Below are 20,535 nucleotides of genomic sequence, written 5' to 3'. Positions count from 1 at the left end.
ACGTTCAGCTCGACCCTGCCTGGATAAGACAACACCAGACCAACCTACGTGCATCTGAACACAGTGAACACTTGCTGCTTTAAGTCTTTAAATACTTGTTGCTTTAAGGTAGCTTGCTGTGAAGCTGTACGTTGGCAACAGATAATCAGCACAGAAACTGAAGACCCACTAAGATGTTCAATTTAAAAATGCACAAGTCTCTCAGCCTAGGGGGTCTGCAATGCAAAAACCTAAAAGGTGCCCAAAGAGACCCTGTGGAACTGATAAAATACTATACTAGTGTCCTCAAGCCCACATCCCCAGATGAGAAAACAGTATCCTTAATTCAGAAGATATATTGTGGAAATACAAATCCTCCGTCATTAGCAAATATTGTTCCTGAGAGCCTCAGTTCCTCATGCATAGAAAGGACAGTGCTGCATCCCTGACACTGGAGGTCTGGGTGGTGGCCTCACAAACAGGCTCGCTCTACATACGGTAGGTCCTCAACTGGGATTTGGATCACATGCCCCTCCTAAGACACACTCTCCAGACCATCCCAGCAGCAATCCTGTGCTCTACAGAAGTTAAAGACAAAACTCAGGTGGCCCTCCTCCTGCCTGCAAACCATTTTGCTCTTTATATGAAGACTCCCCAGACAAACAAGGGAAAAAAAAGAAGCCAATTAGACTTTCAGATGTAATTTTGGTCTCTCCCTTTAATTAGTCCCTTTCAGGACAGTGCCTAATGCTGATAGAATAACACACTGTACATGGCATAGGGAATCAGGAAACGCATTAATAAGGAACCATCTATGTGGCCTCTCCTGAACCTTGCATCATGTGAGATGCTGGCTCCGTTAAATAGGTTTTATTTCCAAGCTTCTGTCTCTTGTCCGTGCTGCCAGGTCCGGCCATTTCCTAGGAAACCCTATTAAAGTTTTCTACTTTTGACATAACAGCTCTACAAATGGCTAAAAGTGGGCATTAGAATTAAGCGGAACAAAAAGCTCCTGGGGAGAAGATATTTTTCAGAGCCTGGAAAGCAGCAGTCAATATGACAGAGGCACTTGAAGTCTGGATCTGATATTCGGAAGTCACTTCAGCTGATCCCTGCTGTTGCCCATAGCCTTGGCCAAGGAGAAGCCCAGTCCGACACCCTTCAGTTTGCCTTTGCTGCCCAAGACGGAGGTTTCCAAGAACAGCTGTCCTGCTTCGGATCTAATACGCCTCATGGTAGCAGCTGCTTTTCTGGTACACTCAGAGCAAAGTGACACTAGAAAGAGACTCTGTGACCTGTCTAATAACAGGACTATCTGGCCACTTGATCTCTTTTTAATACCTTGAAAAGCCATGGGCCTGCTGCTGAACCACCAGGAATTGCTTCAAATAGAAAAATCTCTCCTTTCCTGCAGGGGGCAGCAGGAGGCACCAAGTGGGTACCTGGGGGGTTATTGATGTTTTGGGTACTCCGGTGACACTCCCCACCCCACACCCCAGGAAAAAAAAAACTGGAAAGCAAGGAAGGCTTAAGCACTGAGCTCATACAACTGGCATTTCCAAGCTGTGGGAGAAAATTTGTGGGTGCAGGATGCTCTTACTGCTGATGCTCTGCCCATCCATGCACTCCACTGTACCTGGGAAGCCCAGAACCACAGAAGAGCACACGTGCACACGCACCGCCACCCCCAATCTCCACTCTACGCTCCAAAAGTTCTCAGGGCCAGGGCCAGAGTGGTGCAAGCAAGCTGCCATCAGATGGTTGCATTCAAAGCTGCCGCTGCACTGCAGTCTTGCTTTAATGAAGATGTGTCTGATATGTCATCTACTCGTTTCCATTAAAAGTCAGTGATATCTGAGCAGCCAAGTGGGCCACACGTTTACTTCATCTAAGACTGTTAACATCCCAGACAACAATTGTCTCTCTCAACAAATAAACTCTCCAAGCAGCTGTTGGGATCCTGATATTGTAATCGCCAGTCGGCCTTTGCAACCTAAGGATGGATGGATGTGGGATGTAGAGATGGGGCTTCATGTGCAAAACCAACAAGGGTGCTTCCAGAAACCCATCACAATTCACCCTCCCACTACAAGAAACTGCAAAGACAACGGGGTTGATTTATTCCATCGCCTTAATTCTTCCAACAATTTATATGGAGAAAGTACGTGGCCTCAGGCAATCAAGTTGTTACTACCAAGAAGCACAAAGGTTGGCCTTGCACCAAGTCTGGGGACAGACTGGGGAGCTGCCACATTCTTAGGCCCTTCCTGTCTTTGCTCAGTCCTTCCTTGGGTCTGGACTGCATTCTAGTACCCTTCCAAAGCCCTCAAGACAAAACTCACACGCCTCACTGCCAGAGCAAAGCCTTACAGGTGAACAGCCACCTCTCTCTCTCTCTCTCTCTCTCTCTCTCTCTCTCTCTCTCTCTCTCTCTCTCTCTCTCTCTTTCTCTCTCCTCTCTCCTCTCTCCTCTCTCCTCTCTCCACCTTGTAGCCAGACCTTCCCTCCCGTGTGTGTGTGTGTGTGTGTGTGTGTGTGTATGTGTGTGTGTGTGTGTGTGTGTGTGTGTGTGTGTGTCCTGAACACCAACTTCTCACAGCCAGCTGCCTCTCCTCTCACATCACACTGAGTAATGAGGATGCTTTCCGGTTTCCACCAAGATTCTCAGCTGTAAGTTTCCCAGTCATCAAGAACTGGGGTCCTCTCTCTTTCCCCGTGCAGCACCTAAGAAGCCACCCACTGTCAAAGCAAACAACTGAGTTTGTCCAAGATGTAAAAGGGGCTGGAGGGGGAAGGGGAGGTGACACCTCACATCAGGGTCTCTGCAACCGAAGTATTATGGAAACTCAGCCTGGCGCTGCCTGAGCGCAGTTTTTGGCAACTTTGCAAAAGAGTAATAAAAACAAAGGATGGAGACATTTGGACCATGATATGAAATGATATTGAATGGCCATCAGGCTGCTCTCTCTCCCCTTCCTCTGTAGGATGTCCCCAGCACTACCCTTCCCTTCCCAGCGGGTAACCCAGCGCTAGCCGCACTGTCCTCATCTTCCTGGAGCTAGTTCTGGTTTGCTAAAAGCAACTGTGGTAAGCTCCACTTAGCCTTGGGTCTGTAGGCTGTAGAGGAAGCTCCAGAAAGACACTGAGGTTCTTTTGTCCCTAGAGAAATGTTTCCTTGTTGCTTTAGGATTGAGCAAAGGAAAGCCATAGTCTACTTAGGTCCTGGGAAGTAAGGGAGGGCGTCTAGAAGCTCCCAGACTCCTAACTCCCAAGAAAGGCCCCTGGGGCTCAAGGAGATGGAACTTTTTAAGCGGACCAAAGGTGGAGCGAGCTCCTCAGTCCTCTCAAGGTAAGCCAGCTGTCAAGCTAGCAAGGGAGACTGAACCTCTAGAGGGGTTAATGAAGGTAGTTAAGGGACAGGGACTGGCCGTACATCCATTCTAGGCATCGAAGACTGGGCAATGAGTCTGGTGTCTGGTTACCAAGAACTACGGCTGCTTCCACTCTGTTGGTCCACTTCGTACCCATCCTAACCCCGCCCCTGCCTCCTGACAGCTACTGCAAGCTTGGTGAAGTAGGCTACGTTCCTGAACCCCACGAGACTTGGGGTCAGGAAAGCCTGTGGAAGAGGAAAGAAGGGAGTGCGTGTTAGAGTTCTCACAAGGCACCTCTCGTGGGGGCTTGGCCGTCAGGCGAGTCCCCTTAGTCCCAGTCCGCCCTCACACGCAATCTCTCATGGTAGCAGGAGAAACACGGTTTAGGAGTCGAGAAAATCTTGAGTTGTCTCCACTGCTCTAATTTCCCTCCTAATAATTGTTCGCCCAGTCCTTTGGGCGGGGAGCGTAATAGAGGAGAACACTCCTGAGTTCCCCTCCGGGAGCCAAGTGGGAGCCACGGAAGAGCTCGCCAATCTCCACTTTCACCACCCCCCACCCCACCCCGCAGCCCTCTCCCGCGCCGCGCCTGGCTCCCCGGGCCCTGGCAGCGCCTGCTAGCCGCACGCGCTCCCTCTGCGGGTGGAACTCCCGCAGCTCGGAGACAGCCTTGCCCACCGCACCCTGCAAGTTCAAAGATGTAAGGCTAGCTCGCTGCGTTGCAGCGGGCTCTGACTCCCGAGAACCGGGAAGGTGCTTGTTAGCCACACAAGGGTGCGACCACTCGGCCGCACCCCTCATACAGAATGTCCGCAGCTGTGTCCCCAGAGAAGAGGACGGTCGCGGGGATATCTTTTCTAGCGCTTTTACCCCGAGCTGTGCTGGAAGATCAGAGACCCAAGCACGCTGCCGTCCTTCACCAGCGGGTCAGAGCTAGGTTCCGCTCCTCCAAACCAGAGTAACCCAAGCTTACAGCACCCCAAGAACCCCACTACCATAACCACCACCTTCCCCCAAATCCCTCCTAATGCCCAGCCTTGCTTACCTGTCCTGGCGGTGCACACAGAGAACCATAAAACTAAAATCACATCCATCGGCATCGCTCCTGAGGCTCCCCGCCAAGCAGGGCGCACCAATGCCAGCAAGAAGCCAATCCTTCTGAAAGCTCTCTGGGCTCTGGGCTCGGAGCCGCTAAACTTGCTGGCGGGCGGCAGGGGAGGTGGCTCGCCCGCGCTGGGTGCCGCGCTCGGGGATCGCGCCCAGGAAGGCAACCCCGGCCGCCCCGCCCCCAGCTCACCCCCCACCACGGGGGGCGGCGGCGCTGGGCTAGAGCCCTGAACCCCGCTGCGGCTGCGCTCCCCCTGAGCTTAGGGCGGGAGCGCCAGGCTCCGCTACTCCCGCAGGTTGCCCTAGGCGCCTGTGAGGATCCCGCTCGCCCCTTGGGCTCTGGTGCTGTGAAGATCCGGGCTACCCGCGCCGCGCGGCTTCACGCCCCCCGCCTCTGCCACTGCGCCGCGCTGCGGGCTACCCAAGTTGCCTCAGTTATCCCGGCAAGGTCCGAAGCCGTCCAGCCCGCGTGCGTGGCTTTTGCTCCTTGGGGGAACCAGACCTACGCGGTGTCGCAGAGTGCCCCAGCCCTTCTTTGGAAAACAACTACTGGCGATTCGCTCCAGCAAGTGGGTGGAGAGTAGCAGGTAGAGAGTGGAGGGAGTGGGGTGATGCCTGAGTCCCCCGAAGGCCACCTGTACGTTCTGTCTATCCCTGGCCAGAGGCCTCTGTGACTGGATACTGGCTTTTAGGAGTGCTGGTGGGGGGTGCTGAGGCGGAAGGTACAGTACAAGTCCCTAAGGTTGGAGCAATCTATGGCTGGGATTTAAGGAGTGTTTGCAGACTTCGTTCTACAGGCCAAATGCTGCCACATAGGGGAAGTTCTAAACCATTTTTTTTTTTTTGTCTGTTGTGTGACTTTCTGGATGGTTTTCTCCAAAACCGGTTCTCCGGGCCTCTCTTTCCCTTGCCTTGGAGACTCCGACAGGAACACCATTCTGTAGAGAGAAAAGCTGGGCTTTGCTGGCGACCAGTGGACAGGCAGAGTAGGCTCTCCTGTCTAGAGCACCCCTCTGTTACTGGAGCCGCCCTGCGGGGGGGCCCTATGTGCCCCAATCTATCTAGGGACCCTGCAGCCACAAAACCTGAAAGGCCAGAGCCTCTGGCTTACACATTGCTGTCATGTGACTCAAAGCTCCCTGAACCCCAGCTTGCTCTGGGCCTCCATCTGGGACACCAGCTTCTCCCAACACTCAGCACTACTCTGAGATACGTAAATCCATAGCACCCTTCTCTGGGATCCCAGATTGAGAGGGGAAAAAAAGGACAAACTTCTCCAAAGAGCCCTGCTTCGTTTCCAGGCTTTCCCTGAGGCATTTGCACACCCTTTGTGTTCCAGAAGCCTTAACTTCAAAGACACACCTTTTGACCCCAGGAGATCAGTGAGGGTCACCAATTGAGGGGCACAGGTTATGAAGAGGAAAGGTCTTACCTGCACGTTCCTCTGACCTTTGTCCTGTTTTTCAGGACGTTGTGTATCCTCACCACTGCCAGCTTACTTCATATTCGACCTTCCCTGGGCAGGCGAAGAGAGGAACCATGAGAGTTAAGTCAGCTTGAAAAGTACCCACTGCAATGTAGTTGAACTGGACTGTTACAGAGTGGATGATGTCAAGGCTCAACTAACTCTCCGGCTCACGAGTGCCTGTGTGTGTGTGTGTGTGTGTGTGTGTGTGTGTGTGTGTGTGTGTGTGTTGGATGCCCTGCTGCTGGAATTACAGGTCACTCTGACTTGTGTGCGGGATCTCCGTGTCCTCTGAAGGAGCAATGTAGACTTTCAACCACTGAGCCATATATATGTCCCCACCCAACTTTTCTTGTTTGTTGGGTATGGGAAGATAACCTGGAACCCTGATCCTCCTGCCCCTTCACCTCTTATGGGCTAGGATTATAGGTCGGAGCTACCACACCTAGTTTATGTGGTGCTTCAGATGGAACCCACAGCCTTGGTATTCTGAGCAAGCACTCTACCAACTAAACTGCCTCCCCAGCCCCTTACTCTCCAACTTTCTCAAATCTCAGCCTATCCCCAGAGCTGACTCTTACTCCCGTGTCTTCATTATGTACTTGAGCTTTCCCTTCTTCCTGGAGCATGTTGCACTTAGTGCCAACGTTAAAATCACACACTGCAGAAAATAAGATTTCCCCATGCTTCCCTGGGCCGCCTGGGTAAGGACACCATACCCCAAGCTGTACTGTGAGAGCCGTGCCCTCTCCCCAACACTCCTTCAGTCATAAATGCACTTTTATAGCCTTTAAGGGCTTTGAACTAATTTTCCCAAGACCAATTTATTGATCTCAGAAATCCCAGAAGCCCTAAAAGGCACAATGGTCCCAGCAAAGGGAAACTATGACTTAGGTTATGTCTTGTGAGCCTTAATCTTCAAGACTGTGTAAGTTGGTCCTGTGGGATGAGGGTTTCAGTGTGTTCCATTAAAAAAAAATTGAGACATATGTTCTCTCATGCATTAACAGTAACAAGAGTTAATCACAGATCTTCCCTAGACAACTAAGTTCCTCAATCTCCCCAGGTAAGTGACCCTTGAGTGTGCATTTGGGGTGTTTAGGCCTCTTGGACCATCAGAGAATATGCCCAGTGAATTTCGACTGTGCAGTTAAGGAGCCACATGGCTATGTACATGCCCAATGGTGAAAGGTTGCCATGTGATGGTGCTCCTGAGGGCAACAAGGCTTACACCCTGAACCCAGGTCTACGTTAAATCTTCTGGAGATAAAATACCACAAAATGTAGGTGCTTGGTGCCTGGAGCTTTCCAGTCATATGACTTGCTGTGAGTCCCCCGTGCCTCCATAAGTAATATTAAGAAATTCATTGACTTCACCAATTTAGACTTAGAATCTTCCTTTGGTCTGTGTGCACTCCCCTCGTTTGGGGTGAATAGATGTTTCTTTCACATCTCCTCAGGAAAGTCGATCAACATCATAACATGTATTCCACTTCTGTAAAATCTCCAGAAAAGCAAATGTATAGAAACAAGGGGTTGATGAGTAGTTGCCTCTAGCTGAGGCGTGGGGAGGAGGACCGGGGGAATGTGGCTGAAGGGTGTGGGGCTTACTTGGGTGGTCATAAAGTGTTCTAAAGTAGAAGGGTGTATGACGCTCATACGTACTAAAAACATACTAAAACATACTTCACAACATACTAAAAAACCACTGAACTGTATACATTGGACAAATCAAGTGGTATGTGAATTATATCTCCAGCTGGTTTTGGAAACTTCCTTAATGATGTCTGTAATATGAGCAAGTGGGACTCTTGGTTTCTGGTGTCTCCCTCTGCCCAAACTTGTTTCCTGCCAACTTCTAAGGGAAAGCACTACTCTCCACTACATGACCCAATCAAATAACCCATGGTTACCCTAAACTCCCCTCTTCCTATACACAAGCCATCAGACCCCGCCAGAATCCATGAAGAAAGGGGATCTTCTCCACAGCCCTCATGTTCCCAACCCCTCTGACCCATTCTTATCTCTTCCTGGCTGCTTTCACAGACTCCATGCTTGCCCCTTACAATTCAGTCACCCCCACAGAGGTCACAGTCTGCTTCCCACACTGTACCAAATTGTACTGGGAAGACACAGCATGCTTTAGTTGAAAGACAGAGAAATCAAACTGGACTTCCTGTTCACTCAGGTAATTAATTTTATTCCTTCTCAAGTCTCTGATGGGATTGAAGACCAGATAGTTTAGTTTTACAATTAAGCTTTGTTGTTTAGGGGTTAAGATGTTTTTAGGTCTAGATAGATGTCCTTAGGTTGATGGAGATGAGATATGATAGATATTGATTTACATTCAGAAGTTTAGATGCACCAAGTTAGGAAAGATGTATTCTTCAAGGATGCCAAGTACAAATAACCAAAACACTATGAAGGTAACATATATATAATTCCTGATTGTTTTGTGATTCTTCTAGCTGTATGCAGTTTATCTCATATATGTGTAATAATATAAATGTATATGTAAAAAGAAATTTTAATTTAAAAAAAAAAAAAGGAAATCAAGCTGGAATAGAGCCAGAAGTGTCCTGCCTGCTGGCTAAGCTTTCAAAGTTCTGGAAGTACCGTGCAGGCTCCTGGAAGAGTGCTGTCATCAACAGTCTTATACAGCTGTGAACCTTCCATTTTGCATTACCCGGCTGCCAGACAAGACGTGTGCATTGGTGCAATAGTGGCATGACTGCTAAAGGGATAACCAGCCAGTTTTAAAAAGGTAATTATCAAATCATATTCCCTTGCTCCCAAATCCTGCTGTAGCCACTGTGTTTTATTAACAATCCAACTGTCTTTCAAGGCCCTTGCTCTGCTTCCCACCTCTCTGTCTGCCCATTTCCCCTCAGTCAGTCTAGGCGGGCTTTCTTGCTGTTCCCCTAACAGACTTTTATCTTCCCTGTGCGTGGTTGTCTCCCTACCTGGAATGTTGCATTCATAAACCTTTGTGTAGTTCACTTTGAGCATGACTTGTGGGTGTCTGCTGAAAAGCTGGCTCCCTGAGAAGACGCTGCCTAAAGCAATATCTCATCAACACCCCCCCCCCAGGGCTTTCCACACATATGATTATCAGAAGTAATATTATTCACACATTTTCCTGTGTGTTCTCTGCCTCTCTGGCTGTAAGGCAAGTGCCCTGAGACTGGAGGTTTGCCTTTCTGGGTCCCATCAGTTTCTGTCCACTGGAGCAGTGCCTGGCACATTTTAGAGGTCTGATCATGGCTCATTGAATGAATGGAGCAACATGTTTGCCACATGAACCCTGTGTGAAGAACCTGGCTTTTCCAATTGATGGTCATCAAGGCAACAGCCAGGCTGCCTTGCCCTGTTGGCCTCTGGGGGCTACTCCAAGCTGTCTTCCTTTGAGGCCGTGGCTCCCACAGTGAGAAGGATGAATAAGGAGAAGGCCTGGTCAGTATCCAAATTCATCCCCCAGCTAAGGGGAGGCCCAAGACTGAGAAACTATGCGCCTCTTTCATTGCTTTCTAAGCTCCTCTTTGTTCAACGGCCTTAGAATGTCTTCACACTAGAGCTGTGTATAATAAATTGCCTTATAAAATTGGATAAAGTGGAGGACTAAAGAGATGGCTCAGTTATGAAGAACGCATACTGCTCTGGCAGAGGATCTGAGTTCAGTTCCCAGTGCCCACATCAGAGAGCTCACAGCTGCCTGTAACTCCAGCTCCAGGAAATCTGACACCCTCTTTCCGCCCTCCACAAGCACATACACATCATCATCTACACACCCACACACAGACACACGTGTGGTCACATAGTTCATTGTTTCTATTTAAAATTTAAATAATAATAAATATTTAAAACTGGACAAGATGGGAGGTTGGTATTCTCACACACTCTGTCCCAAGACAGGTTCACTTCCTCGGCCCTGGTGCCTGAGAATGTGATCTTATTTAGAAATGGGGTCTTTGTGCATGTGACTATTTTGTGCATGTGATTATGGTGAGGTCATCAGAGAGAACCCAATTTAATATGACTGCCATGCTCCATGTTTCTGGAAAGCAAACAAGAGGAGACACCAGAAAGAGCAAGGAAAGACAGAGGCAGTTTCAAACTACAAAGAGCCAGGCCTGCTAGGGGCTGAAAGGGGCGGGGGACTCTCAAGAGAGTTCAAAAAGAGCTCAGCCACTGCCCTTGGTTTCACAGTCAAAGCTTCAGAGCTGGGAGTGGCTAACTTCCTGTGATTCATAGTTCTCAGATTTGAACTATTCAGTTAGGATGGCACTAGGAAGCTAATAAAGAACCAATTTGCTGGTGGATCCAGGAAAGGGAAGCAACACCCCAATTTCCTTCCCTGTCATGGCACCGAGTGCCTCGTGAAACCTGGAGCGCTGGTGTGAGAGAAGGCATTTTCCATTCTGGAAATTCATGTGCATTCAAAGAGAGGTCGAATGGATACAACTTCTTCTGCGTCACTATTTCTTTCCCCCCCCCCCCCCCACTATTTCTATGTGAATATTTAGGCTCTACTGATGAAAAGTTTCAGCTTTTCTCTAATGACTACAATCAACTTCAGTCACATCCAAATTAGAGACACCTTCGTTCTTCTGATTTAACTCTTGTACCCAGTCTTAAGCCTTTAAACACTTTTAAAATAGAGTCAGATATAGGTCAGTGTTGAAAAATGGGTAGAAAGCCCTACAGATAGAGACATGGATAAAGATAGCCCATAATGCTTATGGTGAAACTGTTCTAATTCATCACACCACACCAATAGCCGCCGATGGAGGGCAGGTTTCTGAGGGTGCAATCAAGGTGGACACATAGCTGGGTGCTGATAAATGATAAGTGGGCAATGTCATCTAGTCCAACAAATCAAGGACAAGCTGTTACTAATCCAAGCTTTGGATCCATGATCAAGGGGGTCCATGCTCAAAGTTCTCCCAATAGATTAACTCATGTGTTTCCCCCAAAACAACATAATTAACAGATGAGATTAGTGTGCCTGTATTATAGACATGGGGGCAGCCATTGCTCAGATAAATAGCTGAGCCGAGCTTTAAACTCAGGCGGGATGACTACACAGGCATGCCCTGCATTATTCAACTATACCGAGTATCCTTGGATGAAGCCCATGAATGCAGTCTCTTTAGGGACTTCAAACAAACCAAAAACCACAGCAATACTTTACCCTGCCCGAGATCTGAACCAACCGAGAAATAAAAAAATTCAACATGAAGCCAAAACATTCCCTCATTAATATAAGGGGCAGTCCTGAGAGAGCACAGCCTTCTGTGAGAGCCAGAATGCGCTGGCCATCTGCCCTCCCTCCAGGCTGGACCTTGCCATAGCCATCTGCTCACTGAGCTGGACAAAACAGAAAGCAAAGTGACCTCATCATGAAAGAAAGGCCAAGGGTTTGCCTCCTTCCTCTGCATGAGATGAGAGAGTAGGAAGTGAGTTTAAAGGCCAGCGGTGTTCAAGAAAACTCACTCACCATGGGAACCAAGAGAATAGGAAAGAGGTGATCCAAGGGAAACCAATTCAGGGCCATTTAAACTGTATCCATAAAGGCTCTGCCTGACATCCAGGGCTGTGCACAAAGCACTTGGCCAGCCCTTCTTTACAGGGTCTTAAACAATTCTTTATTTGTGTTAGAAGCACATTTATCACTATTCTGTAGGAAAACTAGGAGGAAGGCATACTTTTCGACTCACACTGAGTTAGGAAAGCTATGCCTACCTCACCAAGGTGTAGACTTGAGGCTGGGCAGTGCTCAGCAGTCAAGCCACTGTTTAGGATGCCCGAGGACTGGGTCCAATCTCCAGCACCACAAAATGAGACGTAAAACATAAGGGTCAAATATAGCTCTCATAAGCAGTCCACCCGAAGCAGGGACGGGCAGTTGTGGGGGAAGACTGTTCAGACCATGGGATGGGCAGTGGGAGAGATGGTTTTGATCAAATAGAGAAGGCTGTTGTTGCTTTGTGCAACACACCGCTGCGGCATCTCATGGGGCTGGTTACAGCATCCCCAATATCTCAGACTCTTACCCAGAGTCAAAAGCCAAACTATGACTTCTTGCTGACAAAGCGGCAGTGAACTCCCACCACATTCCTGGGTGGTTCTCTGGCCTCTCCCCGTCGCCTCAGTACATTCTACTCTCTGTGATAAGGATGCTACCTGACATCAGATAACAGGAAAACTCCCAGATAAATAACCACTGTTCTTAAATAAGAGAATTCAGAGCTGGACAGTCCAAGGCAAATTCACTTGCTCTACGAAGCCCACAGGGACTCAGGTCCTTTTAGATCCTTTCTCCATCATCTCTAACGTGTAATTGTTGCTCTTGCTGTTCTGCCTGGCTGCCATCACTCCAGCCATTGCACCTTCATTCCAAGTACTAAGCTGTGGAAGAGAAAGAGAATGTGCCTGCCTGGGAGCCTCATGTATCACTTCCACTTACCTTTTGACAGACTCTATTCTCATGGCTAATCTATACACACCTGCTGCCTCCTGCTGTATAAGGGACACACACACACACACACACACACACACACACACACACACACACACACCATTACTGGCTTTTTTTTAACTTACAGTACTCAGAAAAATTGATATTGTTTAACTTCATGCTGTTAGCATGTACCTTGCATAGCCATAGCCATAGTTTGGCTAGGGTTCAACTCTACCAGGTGACCACTGGCAGGCCATTCTCAGGCACACTAAAGGATATGGACTGGGCCTCCTCACAGTGAAAGTCTGTGATGCTATCTTATTTGCCCTTCCTCTGTGATGGCTGTGGTATAGCCCAGAAAGGCACCAAAAAGAAAGTAAGTGGGGTCTTTAAGGGCTAGACACAGACCTAACACACTGCCACCTCCGCCTACGAGCCACTGAACAAAGCATGGGGTACATAGCTCAGGGCAAGGCCCAAAACACATAAGCCACCCATGATGAGAATGTCACAGGAGTGTGATCTGGAGGGGACAAAGAAAGAGGGCCAGGGTGAGCATACATGGCTAGTCAGCCAATCCTGAAAAAAAGAAAAAAAAAGAAGGCCGGAATTCAGAGCCTGACCGCCAGCCTCAGGGACACCTCTTGGAGTACCCTAGCTGTGGGAGGTGTCAGCATGTGGCTTGTGCAGTCGTTGTGATTCTCACTCTTGCCTCAAGATACCATGTGCATTAAGAGCACAAGGAGCCAGGGAGGGAGGTGGTGGCCAGCAAGGTGGCCATGACACTTTCCACTGCTGAGAAGATGAAGCAGGGACATTCCTTTAACATCATGTCTCCAAAAACCTTAAGCCAGGAAAGAACAAATCGATATCCAAGACGTTTCTGCCAGGAAACCCCAGCCCACTAGCCCGTGGATATCTGGCCTCTGTGCTCTGAGGAGGGGCGTCTGTGCTCTGTGTGAGGTACCTGGCATCTCAGCCTCCGTTCCCACTTTCTAGCCACATATATGACACTTTCAAGGTTCATCCATCATTCGTTCACATGGGCAAGGTGCACAGGTGTGCTCTGTTTGTGCATGTGTGTGTGTATGTGAAAGGAAAACCTCCACTGTCTTTCCTCAAATCCTATCCATTCTGGTTTTTGAGACAGGGACTCTCACTGGCCTGGTGTTTTCTAAGTAGGCTGGGCTGACTGGCCAGAGGATCTGGGGGACACTACTGTCTCCACCTTCCCAGTGCTAAGATTACAAGCAGGCACCACTGTGTCCAGCTTTTTTTTTTTTTTTTTAATGTGTGTCTTGGGGGGATCAAAGTCAGAACATCATGCTTGCATGGAAAGCATTGTACTGAATGAGATATTCCCCCAAACCCACCGTCCAGCTGCACCTTCATACTGCCATTGCATTTTCCCTCATCTGCCTGTAAGCCCATCCCAGCACCCCACCAATGCTTACATCTACCCCACATGCCAGCATCCCATTTCAAAATGCCCTGACCAATCCTCTGAGCCAGAGGCAATGTTCGCTGCTGTTCTCTGTCAGTTTGGTCTTGTCTTAAATCCTTCTGGGACTTTCATGTCCCCTCAGTGTATGCTGAGGCTGTGTGCCAGTTTGAACAACCCTGGGGAGAGGCCAGGCTTTCCCTCTGGGTCTTTGTCCTTTGTATCCCTAAGTCCTATTCCTTACCCAGAGTCAACACTCAAGATTCACTTATTCAACTGTAAGATGAATTTTTTTAGTATCTACAAAGTGCCAAAATCTGTTATGCACTAGAAACATATAAACAGTTAACACACTGAGAAATGAGTCAACAAATCAATGACAGATGACAATGTGACTTGGCGTCCCTGTCACAGTTTCTCCTAACCTACTGATATCTATAAGAAGAGGTCTGGAAAAAAGAAGACATAGGTTAAGTTTCTTTCAGTATCAAAAGTCCTTATAACATTACAAATCACACTGCAAGGCAAGTCACACCTGGGCTATGCTTCCCTGGTAGGATGTGTGATCAGAGAAGCAAATCGAGCTTTTATAAAGCTAGCCCATCTTATACGCACTAACAGGAGGAGATTTCCATCGCAAAGAGCCCTACCATCAATCTATAAAATGCAACCAGTTCACACACATAAGCATCTCTTTGCAAACCCAACTCCCAGTAAACAGACTGTTGTGCTATATAATGCATGTCTCCAGGCCAGCCTTGGAGTGAGGGAGCTTGGAGTTCCCGGCTATGGTGTCATTCTGTGGCTCTGGCTGCAGGGGAGACATTGGAGACTGTGACTTATTGTAAGAAGGAAGACTGAGAACGGTCCAAGCGGTCGGAGAGCTGGACAAGAGAACAGCAACATCAAACAAATAAGAAGGAGAAAGACAGGAGAGGGTGCGGCTGGCTCTCAGCGTGGGCGTCACAGGAAGCGCTCCTTCCACTCTGCAGAGCCAGGCTTCCCACACTAACTCTCAACCCCTTTCAGGAAAGGGTAAAAAACTCAACAGAGGATTTCCAACCAAATCCCACCTTTGCTGTGTCTGCTTTGGAAGTCTCCTCACGGGGAACACTTCGGCTTAGGTGGTAAGAGTGAGAATGAGGTAAGCGTGGGCGTGGCTTGTAGTTATGGAAACCAAGAAATGAACACAGGAGTCCATCGGTTATTCTTTCTGGTCTTCTACCTACCTGGATTCTTTTTTATTAAAAGCTTAAAAAATAAGTAAAGCAATCTCAGGAAGAGGCTAGGGTGCCGGCCCAGGACCAAGTTCTGCTTCCTCAGCATTTTCTAGCAGAGGCACCTGGCTGAGAGGTTAATGTCTGCCACTGGGTGTGCTTAATACACAGCTGTGCACTTTCTGACTGCAGTTCTGTGGCTAATCCTGAACGTTCTTGAACCTCAGGTGTGTGTGACCCTCACAGTCACAGGTCTCTCCCCGGTGTGAACCTCACAGTCACAGGCCTCTCCCAGTTGTGTGAACCTCACAGTCACTGGCCTCTCCCAGGTGTGACTCTCACAGTCACAGCCCTCTCCCAGGTGTGTGAACCTCACAGTCACTGACCTCTCCCAGGTGTCAACCTCACAGGTTTTTCCTAGGTGTGCCTGCCTTAACTTCAACACTCACACCCTTCCCAGGTATGTATGTGAACTCCTCCATCACGGGCCCTTTCTAGGGCAAAACCTGATCACAGGATGCACTCCATACTCGGTGTGTGGATCCCAGGATCTGCTTAGAACACATGTGTCTTCCCACTGAGATGAACCTAGGCCATCCTGCAGCCATCTAACACCGAAGCAGAAGATGGAGACAGGAAGTGAGCACCTTGCTCATTGGAAGACAACCTTGCTTCCAGGCTAACACAATCAGATGGGAGAGCACAGCACAGGACCTCCTCGGCATGTCCTTGGACATGGAGCCTGGGGCTCCACCTACTCAAATAGAGAGGGAGGACAGTTGTTCATTTACCTAACACAGATGGCTTTTCACCAGGCTCATTCAGCCTAGATCCTACCATGCCTCAAGAACTACCTAGATGCTGAGGAAGCTAAATAAAATTGGAAACTGACAAAATAACACTTTTACTACACTCAAAGATTTATCTAGCTCTGTTGGAAGGACCCTGCTGTTTAAGGTAGCAGTCTTCCTGGTCTGCATAACCATTCTGAGCTCAGTGTTAGGAGTAGGACTCTCTCTCTCCCCAGCAGGGCCCCCAGCTCTCTGCCTGACTCCATCTGGAGAGTGTCTTTAGACATAGATGCCCCTAACCACATTTGATATATGGCCCTTGACACAGCTGCCTGCTAGCTCTCCCCTCCCTGCTCCTATAGTATAATTAGGTGCTGTGTTCCCGTTCATATGATAGGAGCATGCTGCCAAATGTAAAACAAGCATCCTAAAAGTGCCTGGTTCCAACTAATTATGAACACCTAACCTGGAAGCCCCCCACCCACTCCTCTAAGGGCTGTATAGCCTTTGTTCTCCCTGAGTAAAGCTGAGCTAGCTCCTGGAGTGGTTCCTGGAGTGTTTGATGTCCATCGTGCTTACGGCCTTCCAAGCCCTGGGCCTCACCTTCTGCTCCTCTTGCCTCGATGGACTGGTGTCCCACAGCCACCCAGGGAAGAGAAGAGCCACATAGCTCAGTCTTTATTCAGATCTGCTCAGATTCCTCTCTCTCTCTCTCTCTCTCTCTCTCTCTCTCTCTCTCTCTCTCTCTCTCTCTCTCCCTCCCTCCCTCCCTCCCTCTCCCTCTTCCTCTCCCTCTCCCTCTTCCTCTCCCTCCAAGTGCTAATTAATAATGCAGTGTACAATGGTGTGTCTGATGGCTGCAAATATAGCAATGTAATTGATATTTGTTTCTACACAACACAACGATACCTCATTTTCCCAGGAGGGCCATTTTCACAGCTGTGCCACGCTTCTCACAATGAAACAGGCCCACCCTGGGCACACCTGAAGCCCATTTATTAAAGAAGAAACCATGGTAGCAATTGGTTTGTAAGAGACACAATGGCAAGCAGTGTGTTTTAAACACTGACATTTATTTGGGGTTTTTGAGGACTCATACATTATTAGGATAAACTCTAATTTATATCAGTATGTAATAGGCAAATATATAATACAATAAATTGCATTTTTACACATAAATACAAAATTTGAGGTAGGGCCTCAAGAGTAATGACTTCTTAAATGAATAATGCACAGTATATAATAAGCACTCTATATGATAGATAGATAGATAGATAGATAGATAGATAGATAGATAGATAGATATGATGGCATAATTTTGTAACATAATATATTTTCTTCATGTACAGTCAATGAAAAAATATAAGGACCTGACTAGGAAACATCTTTATTCATGAACAATAGTGCCCACATGAGATGCTTGCATTTAGGACATTATCCAAGCACACAATTTAAGACATAACCTATTCCTCAATAGGTCCATAATAAAGTGCAAAAAAAATGGACAAATGAGAGACGCAGTGGTTCCCAGTTGACGTCTAAGCATCATCCCAATAGATTGAGCACACCTGTAAGGCAGCTGGGTACCTAGAGGCATCATCCTCAAAAGGTCATCAAGCCTGGGCTTGCTTTTCAGGGGTGATGAACACCCACCTGAAATTCTTTCTCTTTAAGCAGTCTACAGCAACCTATGCCAAGGCCATATTTCACAGCTGTCCTTCTAGGCAAGCCCAGCAAAATGAGAGGAAGACAAGAAGTCTCACTCTAAAAACCACAGGCCAGCTCTGCACAACACACATCATGAGACAGAGGGAGCTGGCTTGCTGGCCTCTGCCTCCATGCCTTGGATGTCAACTTACCCTGGAGAACACCCTCCCCCATGTCAGTGCCTTGGAAAAGCAAGTCAGTGACCCAAATCCCAATGCCCATGGCCGGAAGACCTTGGCATCGCACATGCATCCAGCCATAGTAACTGTGCTAGCCACTGGGAAGAGGACAATGACCATGACCAAGGAGGTGAAGAGGAAAGAAAAGTGTCAATTTAAGGCATGGGAAGACCATGCTGACAGAAAGGAACTGAGAAGTGCTGAGGCACATGTAGCTAACAGAAGAGAACCGAAACCCTGACCCCCTCAGTGCTGTGCCAGCATAGATAATCCAAGTCTCATCCAACCAAAGGTCCCTCTGTTCAACTCTTTCTAAAGTGCTGTTCCCTGAAAGTACACATCAATTACAGCCCTCACACGTTAAAATCACAGCAAAAATTCCAAAGACGTCAAGGTCATTAAGGATTTTGCATTGGCCACAGGTATCATGCAATAAAGAAATAGACTGGGGGTAGGTAAAACAACTACCACAAAAGACCAGAAACAGACACACGTGTTCACAACAAACACAGCCTGAAGGAGATTAGAAGAAGTTTCTAGTGAGCAAGACAGTTAGACAAAGGTTTGCTTAAGAAACCACAACACCAATAGCTAATAAATACATGATGCTTTCTGTTTTAAGAATATTACAGGGTTACTATTTTTCACATATGGCTTGTTTTTCTCTGAATGGGTTTATCGGTTGGCGTTATAGAATCATCTCACAGATGGAAAACTCCCCACCACTCCGCACAGGGAGCCAAAGTCTTTCCTAAGTAATGTTACTTCTCCTTCAGTGTCAAGGGAGAGATCTCAGGTGGCAGTTAAGACAGCACTTTCATTTTCTATTTATTCATTCAGTTTTTCCTTTCAATTGATTGTGCATTTTAGTAGCATGGAAACAGTCCATCTAGCAGAACACACATCAGCTCTCAGTATCCTGGCCAAACACTCAGGAGGCAAGCCGCTGACATGCACCACTCCTCCCTGCCAGGGAGAGCCTTGAAGTTGAACCTGTTGGTGAATGAGGACAAAGCTAAACTCCAAAGGCAGCTGTTTCCAGGTAACCCTGGACCCTTTTGTCTGCCTTTGTCCTTCTAAGCAGTCTAACTAGGGAAGGAAAACCAAAATGGACAAGTACTCGGGGGAAGATTCTAGGTCTTTCCTGAACATATCCTATTTGACACAGCCGCAGCTGCCCCAACTACAAACATACTAACAGATGAGGTCTCTGCCCTTACAAGTAAGCCAACTCACAAGTCACATCTGGCAGGGTCCAGGGACATACACACACACACACATACACACAAAACCACCAAAGTCTTGGTACTGCCCTGTGATGCTGGCGCAGGAATGGGCCTCCCATTGGTATGGCTTTCTTGGGGAAACAGATGATGATGGCAAAGAGTGGACATCTGAGCCCAGAGCTCATCTTCCTAAAATAGGGGAAGCCTCAGGATCTATCTCTGTGACAGCTTAGCAAGACCCACCTTTGGGCAACTAGGAGAAAAGAGAAAGTGGAAGAGGGAGAGTAAACCCCGATTGCAAAGCCACCATTCTGCCTTCCCTAACACCTATCATGGCTACGCTGAGAAATAGAACTGTCCATCATTGTTGGCAGGTAGTGTGAGCACTTACCCTAGAAAAGGGAGAATTCAATACAAAGACTTCAGACACTTTATGCAAACAGAGTCATCTTTCTAAAATTTTACATTAAAATCTGTTGTTGGGATATCATTGTCATTGTGCAGGATGAAAACGTCATGTCAATATACAAGATTTGAACTGAAAACTTTGCCTGAGACCCTGTTATATGAAAGCAAACTAATATGAAAATGATTGAACCCATCTCCCCTAAAGGAAACGAGTTTAGGTTGAGATATTAAGACTGTGCGAGGAAAAAATAAAAGCCCCAACTATGCTACTCTAAGCTCCCATCTCTGCAGTGATTCATAAGATATTTATAAGGACGGAAAACACCACTATGCGCTACGTGAACACACTGCATGAGCACACGCCACAGTTTAAGAGTTGTGCATATGCCTGTTCAGGAGACAGCAGAAACAGAGTATGGCCTGGCCAGGCTCTGCCCTCACCAGACAACAGTTACATTGAGTACTGTGGACAGGGAGTTCTGGAAATCAAGCTAGCTAAATACAGTCTTAAAAGCTATAATCTTAATTGGCTTACTCACTACCTAACTAAGTTGTATTTACCAGAAAGTTCTGGAAACACAGTGACCTAAAATGTACAACCACAGGGATGGATAGTAACATGATGGCTTTCTACCAACCTCTTAATTTCTCTGATTTCCCTGTGGCCACAAATGGCATTTACTATTACTGGAAAAGGAGTAAAAATTGAGAAAGTATCTTTTAAGAGTTTGTGTCCCACATGTATATAATATATAGATAGAACCAGGGTAAGTCTCAGTTTCCAATAGGTTGAAAGACAAGGTATCTACAGCTTATAGAAAGTGATTTGGAGGCAAAGAGACAGCATATCATGATACTGAGCCATGGTGCTAAAGACATCATGGCAAATAGAACAGTGGTACAAAAGTTGGCATGCAAACCAAAGCATGGCTTCTCATGTAGAGAGTGAAAGAAAAGGCCCAAAGAATTAACTCTCAAGTGTCGTTATTACAAAAGAGGAGGAAGAGGAGGAGGAGGAGGGGAGAAAGAATAAGAGAAGGAACTAAGCAAAGGAAAGAGAGAGGGGGATGGAAAGAAGGAGAGAGAGACTGAGGCAAGAGAGTAGAGTCCCTTCAGGTCCACAGCATAGAGAGGCAGGACATCTGAACGCATGGTATATTTGGTGAAAAGAAAAGAAAAGG

At 47.6% G+C, this 20,535-nt stretch overlaps 1 protein-coding gene across 2 annotated transcripts in view; it reads right to left on the bottom strand.

Moving 5' to 3' along the window:
* Nell1 (neural EGFL like 1) overlaps positions 1-4,598 on the bottom strand; it is an 884,393-nt gene extending 879,795 nt beyond the window's left edge. Inside the window, exon 1 of one of the 2 annotated variants that reach the window (XM_051148614.1) lies at positions 4,399-4,598. In XM_051148614.1, coding sequence (XP_051004571.1) covers positions 4,399-4,453 — 55 coding nt within the window. In that variant the 5' untranslated portion in view covers positions 4,454-4,598. The remainder of the gene's footprint in view (positions 1-4,398) is intronic. The other variant, XM_051148615.1, reaches the window with a different exon arrangement.
* Between the last annotated feature and the right edge of the window lie 15,937 nt (positions 4,599-20,535).

This window comes from Acomys russatus, chromosome 7 (assembly GCF_903995435.1).
Source record: "Acomys russatus chromosome 7, mAcoRus1.1, whole genome shotgun sequence".
Classification (NCBI taxonomy): domain Eukaryota; kingdom Metazoa; phylum Chordata; class Mammalia; order Rodentia; family Muridae; genus Acomys; species Acomys russatus.
This window is presented reverse-complemented; position numbering and strand designations above follow the sequence as displayed.